Source organism: Ammospiza nelsoni, chromosome 4 (genome assembly GCF_027579445.1).
Source record: "Ammospiza nelsoni isolate bAmmNel1 chromosome 4, bAmmNel1.pri, whole genome shotgun sequence".
Lineage (NCBI taxonomy): Eukaryota > Metazoa > Chordata > Aves > Passeriformes > Passerellidae > Ammospiza > Ammospiza nelsoni.
The window spans coordinates 7310620-7320352 of NC_080636.1; the positions used below are offsets into that span (position 1 = coordinate 7310620).

At 65.3% G+C, this 9733-nt stretch overlaps 1 protein-coding gene across 1 annotated transcript; it reads right to left on the reverse strand.

The window, feature by feature from the left end:
- Positions 1-4644: 4644 nt before the first annotated feature.
- Positions 4645-7396, reverse strand: EGR4 (early growth response 4). Its single transcript, XM_059470905.1, has 2 exons — positions 6981-7396; positions 4645-6701 (listed from the first exon to the last, which is right to left on the reverse strand). Exons 1-2 carry the CDS (start codon positions 7117-7119, stop codon positions 5392-5394), a joined length of 1449 nt encoding a protein of 482 aa, XP_059326888.1. The 5' UTR covers positions 7120-7396; the 3' UTR covers positions 4645-5391.
- Between the last annotated feature and the right edge of the window lie 2337 nt (positions 7397-9733).

Sequence of the window (9733 nt, forward strand, 5' to 3'; positions counted from 1 at the left end):
CCGGGCAGCACCGGCCCGGCCCGGCCGGAACCCGAACCGCGGCCAGCACAAAGCACGGCCGGACTCTCCAGCCGCTGCCGGGGGATGAGAAAGCGCTTTTCCAGCGCAGGGACGGGGAATCGGGCCGTGCTGCCTCGGGCCTGGGTCCCTGCCCGCCTCTCCCGGGCCACCCGAGCAGCCCCAGCCCGGATTTCCCGGCCCAAATCCACGGCAGGATCGGCCCTGGTGGATCGGGAAGCGCTCCTGGTGCCGGGCAGGTCCTACCCCGGCCGCAAACCTCGCCTGGCTCCCATCTCCACGGCAACAGCCGGGATTTGAGGGGATGTTCGTGCAGTCGTTACCACGCTAAGAAACCCCACGGGCATCCGGAGCCGGGAAACGCCGCCGGGATTACAGCATCCCCGCTACCTGCCCTCCATCAGGGAGCCTGCCTGCCTTCCTGGGCATTGTTCAACGCTCCTCTGCCCACCCAGCCCCGAAATATCACAGCAGGCAGCTCCCTGCCCGGCTGGAGAGGGAGGGACGGACAAGAGAGGTGTGGGGATACTGCGGGTGGGGGCGATGCCCGGGATGGATGGAGGGTGGGTGATGCCGGGGTGGATGGAGAGCGATGCTGGGATGGATGGGGGGGATGCCGGGGTGGATGGAGGGTGATGCCGAGCTGGAGGGGGATACCGGGATGGATGGATGGAGATGCCGGGCTGGATGGAGGATGCTGCCCGCCCCGCCAGTCCCCATCCTTCCCCGCGCTCCAGCGGGGTGGGAGCACTGTGGTGGCCGAGGACGGCACACAGAGGGCCCGGGGAAGGTGGGCATGAAAATCCGGATGGTTTCTTTGCCCCCCCAGCCCCCGGAGCAGGGAGCGGCCGGTCCGTCCTCACAGCCTGGCAGCGGCTTTGTCCCCGCCGCGTCCCGCTGCTCCCGGGGGCCCTGAGTGAGGAGCATCCTGGGGACGAGCCGCCGCCTCCCAGGGCACCATCGCCGCTCCATCCCATCCCTTATCGCCCCGTACCTGCTTCTGGCCGCCGAGCTCCGGCGCTGGGCTCCTCCGGCCAGGGCAGCATCCCTCCCGTTCGCCCGCGGGCCGCCCCCGAGCCGGGGGTGCGGGGTGGGGGCCGGAGCCCGCACAGCCGCTCCGCCGCACAAAAGAGGCGGCTCAGGGCTGCGCCGGGGGATGTGGGGCACGGGGGGTGCGGGCACCGGGGTGCGGGGCACCGGGGATGCTCCCCGCGGCCAGCAGCTCCATGCCAGGCAGGCCCCGGGGAAGGAGGGAGGGAGGGAGCGAGGGAGGGAGAAGGTGGTGGCTGCGGGGTGGGGGGAGGAGGAGGAGGAGGAGGCGGAGGAGGAGGAGGAGGAAGGCAGGAAGCCGAGGCTGAAGGCCCCGGCGGGGTGCTGGGAGGGTTCTGGGCACCCTGGGGATGGCGGCTCCCCGGGGCGCTGGGGGCTCAGCGCGGCGAGCAGGGGAGGATGCAGGGATGGAGGGAGGCGGAGGGCGAGCGCCGGCAGCGCCTCCGCCCCTGCAGCCGGAGCCGGGGCTGCTCGCTGCCGGTTCCTCCCGCACAGCTCCCTCTGCCTGTCTCTCCACGAACACGGCGGGCCCGGCTGCCATGGCAGCCCCCAGCCCGGACCCCCTGTGCCCATCGCCCCTGGCAGCCCCCAGCCCGGACTCCCTGTGCCCATCGTCCCTGGCTCAGACCCCCTGTGCCCACTGGCCCTGGCAGCCCCCGGCCGGGATCCCCCTGAGCATCCTTCCGGGATTGCAGTGGCAGGTGTGGGGCCAGCCTGGGCACCTGAGCTGCTCCTGCCCCATCCCGGGCTGAGCACAGGTGCCAAGACACGGCTGGGTCCCAGGACAGTCCCTGATCATCCCTCTTCATCCCTGGCTTGATCCCCATTGAGTCCCTGAGTATTCTGCCTTGGCCCTGATTGTGTCCCTGAGCTCCCTGGCTTGGTCCCTGCCTCGGTCCTGGTCCAGTCCTTGACACCCTGGCTTGGTCCCTGGCTGGGTCCTGAGCTGGTTCCTGATCATCCTGGATTAATCCCTGCCTTGGTCCTGATTGTGTCCCTGAGCACCCTGCTTTTGTCCCTGCCTTGGTCCTGATTGTGTCCCTGACCATCCTGGCTTAATCCCTGCCTTGGTCCTGGTCCAGTCCCCGAGTACCCTGGGCTGGTTCCCAGCTTGCTCCTGTTGGCTCCGAGGCTGCCCTGGTTAATCCCTGCCCTGGTCCTGGCTCAGTCCTGAGCATCCCCTTTTGGCTCCATCCCCAGCTGGTCCCTGAGCACTCTGGTATAAGCCTGGCTTGATCCTGATCCAGCTCCTGAGCCCCTCAGCCTGGTGCCCAAAGGGATCTGGCACTGCCATGTTCCCTCTCTGGGGTGGGCATGGGTTGTGGGTGCAGGGGATGGCAGTGCCAGGCCCAGGGTGGTGCTGACACGGGGGCAGGAGGGTGTCCCCATCCCCTGGGACATGGGGTGCCACCCCTGTCCCCCCTGCATGTGTGCCCAGTGCCAGCCCAGCCTGGAGCACCTGCCCCAGAGGCTGTGGGGTGGCTCTGGGTAGGCTGTGGGGTGTGCGGGGTAGCTGTGGGGTAGCTGTGGGCAGTGTGGGGTGGCTGTGGGGTGGTTCTGGGGTGGCTGTGGCGTGGCTGTGGGGTGGCTATGGAAGCTGTGGGTTGGCTGTAGGGAGACTCTGGGGTGGCTCTGGGGTGTGTGGGGTGTGTGAGGTGGCTGTGGAATGGCTCTGGGGTGTGCCCCATCCCTCCCACCTCCTGGCAGCGCTGCCAGAGGAGCAGAGGGCCAAGGCTGGAGCGGTGCCTCTGCAGAGCTCCAGGCTCCCATCAATTATGGATGGTCTCCTGAGGGGTATTAATCAAGGCCTCGTGCATCATTGATGGCCAGAGGTGCAGGGAGAGCTCGGCTCTGCTGCCCAGCAGGATTCTGCATCCCCAGGGAGGGGCCAGCCCAGCCCTTCCCAAAGGAAACCTGAGCTCCTTATTAACCATAAAGCTGGGCTGTACCCCCAGAAAAGGTTTTCCCTTTCCCTTGGGCTTCTGGGGACACCTGCACCCCTTGGAGTGGTCCTGGCTCAGGATTGGGCTCCCACACCCTGGGAGGGCTCACCCGAGGGTCACCAGCACCCTTGGGTGCCATGGGGGAGTGAGAATTCAGGGACACATCTGAGGGGAAATTCGACATTTCCCTCTTATCCAGCTTTCCTCCTGGCCCCTTCCCACATCCCATCTCTGCTACCAACCCCCCATGGCCTGCCCAGCTTCCCACCCCAGCTCCATAGGGCCTCCACAGCCCATGGGAGCTCGGATTCTGCTGGGACACCTGGGACCCTGGATTTTCTGGGATGCCTGGGACACTGGGTTCTTCTGGGACACCTGGGACACTGGATTTTACCTGGGACCCCTGGGACACTGGGTTCTGATGGGATTACTGAGACACCTGGTACACTGGGTTCTTATGGGATTACTGGGACACCTGGGACACTGGATTCTGATGGGACACCTGGGACCCTGGATTTTCTGGGACACCTGGGACACTGGATCTTCTGGGATTAATGGGACACTGCATTTTCTGGAACGCCTGGGATCCTGGATTTTCTGGGATTACAGGTGTTTAGCCCCAGAATGCTGCAGCCCACATGTTGACAAAGGGATGAGGGGCATGAAAGAATAAAACAGGGTTACCCCTGTCTCCTTCATGATATGGCTAGGGGGCAGATCCTGCTCTCCAGGGCTGCAGGAGGGGACAAAATCCATCAGGAAAGGAAAGAGCCGATCGAGCTGTGCCCCTCCCTCTGCCAGCAAAGGAGCATCACCCCTAAATCACCTGAGCATCCATGACAATGGCCTGGCCCTGCTGCCTCCATCCCACGGCACCTTCTGATTAACGAGATTAACCAAAGCGCGGCGTGCCCCATGGAGCACCTCCCCTGAAGGGCGGGACTGTGGGATTTCGGGATTGTCACTGATTTTTCACCACCACAGGAGGGAGGTTCTTCATGGGAGGGACATTCCTGGCTGCAGCGGCGTCTCCTGTGCCATTCCCGGAGAGGGGAACCAGCATCCCTCTACCATCTAAAACCCCAAAAGGGAGGGACAAACAGCCTGTCCTTGTGCAGGGCTCCCCATCCTGCCTGCCTGGATCTCTCCAACCCTGGGGCTGAGCCAGGCTGGAAATGGGGAATGGGAACCTCATCCTATTTCCTGAGGGTGGAGTGTGGGACATCCACATCCCACTGGGAGCCAGGATGCCGGAATGGGGGCTCTGGGCTGGGCTTTGGGGGCCCCAGGGGAGAGGGGCAGATTCCTGCAGGACCAGCTCCTACAGAGCATCCCAGAGCCACGTCCTGTGTCTGGAGGGAGACCCAGCACAGGGAGCAAGGATTCCTGCTCCTCCCGGGATGGAGCCCTCCTCCCCACCTGGGGATGACCCCACCTGGGCTCTGGGGACGCCCAGGAGCTCTCTGCACTGATGGATCTTTTTCTCCCGGCTAATTATGGAAGCACCTTTTTTTTTTTTTTTTTTTTTTTTTCCCCAAAATGCAGCAGCAGAGGTCAAAACCCCAACGGAAATACAGGATAGAAAGGCAGAGAGCAACCTCAGCGAGGGCTTGGATCAGCTCAGATCTTTAATTAGAAAAATAGACACAAATTTGAAATATTCCTGATAGAGGCCTTTTCTTTTTACAAACATAATAATAATAATAATAATAATAATAATAATAATAATAATAATAGTAGTACTGAAATCACCTTTCCCAAGGGCTTGTTAGCACCGCTTGCCAGAGCCCGGCGGGGTCTCTCTCCCTGGGGAGAAAGGACGGGAGCAGCCGCAGCCCCGACCGTGCCGGCTGGAAAATCTCCAGGCAGGACCTGGAGCTCTTTACCCCTGTCGGGAAGCGCTGGAATCCATGCCAGGATCCTGGGAAGCGCTGCCTTGGGCAATCACAGCGGGGCGCTCCCAGCGCTGAGTGTCCACCCCGTCGGTGGTGATGTGTGTCCGTCTGTCTGTCTGTCGGCCGGACAATGTCCAGGCAGGAGCATCTTGGGAAGCGCTGCCTTGGGCAATCACAGCGGGGCGCTCCCAGCGCTGTGTCCACCCGTCGGTGGTGATGTGTGTCCGTCTGTCTGTCTGTCTGTACAGGGCTCTCCGCTCCCCTGCTCGGAGCGGGAGCTGTGGGATGGCTCAGTGCCGCGCTCCGGGCTGGCTCCGCTGCCATCCCCGCCGGGAGCTCCGCTCGCCTCCCGCATCCGCCCTGGGCCCGGCCCGGCTCTGCCGCCTCTCGGGGCCGCCCGGGAGGGACCCCCAGCCCAGCCCAGCCCATTCCGGCTCTCGGTGAGAGCTCGGGAACCTCGGGAACGCCGCTGGCCGCGCTGGGGCTCAGAGCGGGCCGAAGGACAGCCCCACCGAGAAGAAACCCAAGCCCTTGAGCTTCTCCTCGCTCCGCGCCTTCTGCTTGAGGTGCACCTTGCTGTGCCGCTTCTTCTCGTCCGAGCGGGCGAAGCGGCGGCCGCAGGTGTCGCACGAGAAGGGCTTCTCGCCGGTGTGGGTGCGGATGTGCGTGGTGAGGTGGTCGCTGCGGCTGAAGTTGCGCAGGCAGATGCGGCACTGGAAGGGCTTGTGGCCCGTGTGGATGCGCAGGTGCCGGTTGAGCTCGTCGGAGCGGGCGAAGCTGCGGACGCAGTTCTCCACCGGGCAGGCGAACGCCTTCTCGTGGGGCTTGGGGCAGAAGCACTTGGAGGAGCACTTGCTGCGCCGAGCCTTCTTCTTGGGCTCGGCCAGCGCGGCGGGGCCGGCGGGCAGCAGCGAGGGCAGCGGCGGGGCCGGGCCCAGGAACTCCGGGGGAGGCACGGACGGAGACGGGTGGGGTTGGAGCAGCTCGGCGGAGCCCAGCAGGCCCGGCAGCACCTCGGGCTGGGCCAAGGAGGCCTCGAAGTCCGGCATTAACGGCGTGGGCAGCGTGTGGATCTTGCTGTCGGCGAAGTCCCCGCGGGCCGGGAAGTTCTCTGGCTCGCAGCCGAAGCCCAGATGGGCTCCGAAGCAGGCGGCGTCCTCGGCCAGGCTGCCGAGCTCCGGCTGGCAGCTGACGGACAAGACGCTCTCCATCTTGGAGCCCAGCGCGGGGAACAGCCCCTGGCTGCTCTCGGGGGCCGGGAAGCCCTCGGCAGAGGGGAAGGCGGCGGGCAGGTAGGCCTGGTGCTGCTGCGAGAGCGGCTCCCACTGGGCACAGGCGCCTTTGAACTTGTCCAGGGGCGGGGAGCCGGAGGACAGCTTGATGTCCTGCTTGCTGTCCAGGAGCTTGGGCTGGAAGAAGCACTGCGAGGTGTTTCCCGGCAAGGGCTGCGCGCCCTCGGCCGCGGGGAAGGCGCCGTAGCCCGGCTCGGTGAACGGGGCCGGGCTGGACCCGCTCATCTCGGGCTGGCACGACGGGTACAGGTCCAGCTGGCTCGGAGCCACCTCGGGACAGGGGTAAAGAGCGTCCAGGTGCCGCTGGTGGCCCTCGGAGGAGGCGAAGGGGGAGATGCCCAGGATGCCCGACATCAGGTTGAAGAGGGATTCCTGGTCCTGCGGGTGCTCCGGGACCGCCTTGATGAAGAAGCTGCCGGTGTAGCTGAGGGAAGGCGAGGGCTGGCTGCCCAGCAGCGAGTAATCCACGGCCCCGCCGCTGCCGGGGACGCCCAGCAGCTCACCTGGGAACAGAGGGGACGGCGGTGAGCGGGCTGCGGGGATGCGGGCCCGGGGGCGGGATGCGGGAGCAGCGGGAGCTGTTGCGTCACTGCGAGGTCTCCGTCCCCGAGCCCACAGGGAGCCCTGGGCTCGCCCCCTCCCCCAGCGGGACCCCCAGGACCCCCGCCCCGAGCTCGCTGCACCCCCGGGCAGGGCTGAGGGCGGAGGAGGGGCAGGTTCCCGGCTCCCGGATCATCCAGCGAGCATTCCCCGCGGGGTCCCTCATCCCTGCCCGCCCTTACCTCCAAGGAAATCGGCCTCTGCCAGAAGTTGCTGCTCAGGCTGCCCCAAGCCCTGCAGGTCTCCGGTTTTCATCTCGCAGCTCTCCTCGTACTTGGAGTAGAGCGGATCCGGGCAGGAGAAATCCATAACGTTGAGCATCTTCCCTGGAGACGCGGCCGGAGCGGGGGGGCCGGGCTGGGACGAGCCGGGGATGCTCGGGGAGGGTCGGGAGGAGCCCGGGATGAGCCGGGGAGTGCCCGGGATGAGCCGCTGGGTGCTCGGGGGCGAGGCGGGAGGTGCTGCGGGCGAGCCCGGGGATGCTCGGGGCGAGCCTGGGTTGAGCTGGGAGCGCTCGGAGTGCCCGCACCGATGCCAGGGATGCTCGGGGATGAGCCGGGCCACGCTCGGGGAGCCCGGGCCGGTGCGGGGGATGCCCGGGGCAGGTGCCGGGGACCGTGCGGGTGATGCTGGGGGGTGCGGGGGGTGCAGGGGCGGGGGGCCCGGGCGCTGCGGGGGCGCTGCGGGGGCAGGGCCCGGGCGGGGGGCGCAGGCAGGGCCCGGCGGCGGCGGCGGCGCAGCCCGAGCGGACACCCGGAGCTCCCTCCCCGCCGCCCCCTTTATAGCGGGAGCGGGGCTGCTCCGACCTTCCGCCGCAGCCATTTCTGGAGTCCCCAGTGAGGCTGCCGTGACGTAAATGCCCATATATGGACTCAGGATGTAGGCTAGGGAGTCCCAATAAGGAAATCTCTCCCGTGACGCGATGCCCTTCCCTCCCCCCTCCCCCCTCCCCTCCCCCTTTTATCTCGCTCTGTTTTTCATTTTTTTTCCCCCCTTCCTTCTCTCTTTTTAACTAATAATCGCGATATTTTTAACAGATCTCTGCCGCTCGGTGCGCGCGTGTGCCCAGCATCCCCTCCCGCGGCCGCGGGTGTGCACACGCGTGTGCAAGCCCCGGGTGTGCAGAGCGAGCCCGGGCTCGCAGCCTTCGCTCCCCCGGCCTTTGGGGCATCCCCGCGGCTCCGGGCCCTGCTCCGCAGCCTTGGCTCCCGTCCCACCGTGGGCTGGCTGCTGCGCTCCCGGATTTGCATCTCCCCAGGCTCTCCTTCTCCCCGCGCTATTTTTTCCCCGTGAATGCCTTTTGTTGCTCTTGCTCCTTCTAGAAGCGCCAAAGGTGCCGGGTTTGCTCTTCCTCCCCCCTGCCCTGCCCTCCTCTCCTTCTCAGCCGGATTTTGGATGCGGCGGCTCTTGGATGGGAACGGGAGGTGATGCCGGCTGCTCCTGCGGCATCCGAGCGGCCCCGAGGAGCAGGGACAGAGGAGCAGGGACAGGAGGAGCAGGGACAGAGGAGCAGGGACAGGAGGAGCAGGCACAGAGGGGCAGAGGAGCAGGGACAGAGGAGCAGGGACAGGAGGAGCAGGCACAGCCTGCCGAAGCTCAGCCATGGCAGCCCCTGGCTCAGAGCTGCGCTGGGGAAGGCAGATCCATCCTCCTGCAAACCCCACTGTGTCCAGGGGAAGCTTTCAGATCGGGCTCAGCGGGATCGGACGGATCCTGGCAGCGCCCCCACCCCGAGCATCCTCAGCCGTGCAGGGTGAAGGCTCTGCCAGCCTGGGCCGTGCTGCCCGCCCTGCTCAGCTGCTCCCAGAGCTCCAGCACTGATCTGGAGCTGACCCTGAACAGGCAGGGATCTCCAGCTGACCACGAACAGGCAGGGATCTCCAGCTGATCCTGGATGGTCAGGGATCTCCAGCTGACCATGAACAGGCAGGGATCTCCAGCTGATCCTGGACAGGCAGGGATCTCCAGCTGATCCTGGATGGTCAGGGATCTCCAGCTGATCCTGGACAGGCAGGGATCTCCAGCTGACCATGAACAGGCAGGGATCTCCAGCTGACCATGAACAGGCAGGGATCTCCAGCTGATCCTGGATGGTCAGGGATCTCCAGCTGACCATGAACAGGCAGGGATCTCCAGCTGACCCCGGCCAGGCAGGGATGCTCTGGGCAGGGCATTGTCAGCAGCTTCCAGCACGCTCGGGAAAGATTTGCTCGGGGCATTGTGGCTGCTGGGCCCACACCTGCTGTGAAAGATGTTCAGAAAAATATTTGGGGTGTAAATCCCTGTCCATAGAGGATGAACCCCAGTTCATAGAGCACACAGGGGGATGTAACCCCTTGTTCATACAGCACTCAGCAGGGGTACAAACCCCTGTTCGTAGAGCACACAGAGCACACAAACCCCTGTTCACAGAGCACACGGCAGCCCAGGTGAGCTGGGTGTGCAGGAGGGAGGCTGGGCATGCAAGGGGCTGGAATAGAGGAGGGGCCACTCCCTAAATTCCTGTTTCCCTGCCTGCAAGCGCTTACAGCCCTGCTGGCAGGCCAGATGTGCCCCAGATGTGCTGGGGCTGTGTCCCAGATGTGCCGTGCCCGTGCCCAGGGCCGGGCCAGGCTGTGCCCAGCTGGCAGCAGCAGGTGAAAGCCCCGATCCCGAGCTATTCCTGGCTCCAGGATGAGTCACAGCCTCACCTTGGGCAGATCCCCAGGATTGGTGTCTGGCAGCACCTCCCCTCACTGGGGGCAGCTGCTGCCTCTGCACATCCAGAGCCCAGGGGCAAGGGGGCAACAACCCCCTGGGCTCTCAGGGAATGAGCCCTGAGGTTGGGCTGCAAATAAAAGATGATATGGAGAGGTGCAGGCAGTGCCCAGAGTGTGGAAATGTTCAGTGTTTGTATCCCATTAATCCCCATTTGTCCCCTCACAGGAGACGAGGG

Bases quoted from the DNA above. Each gene is read 5' to 3' on its own strand.
- EGR4 (XM_059470905.1), bottom strand. From the start codon at position 7,119: ATGCTCAACGTTATGGATTTCTCCTGCCCGGATCCGCTCTACTCCAAG. The intron at 6,702-6,980 runs GTAAGGGCGGGC...CTCTGTTCCCAG, and splicing joins AGAGGCCGATTTCCTTGGAG to GTGAGCTGCTGGGCGTCCCC.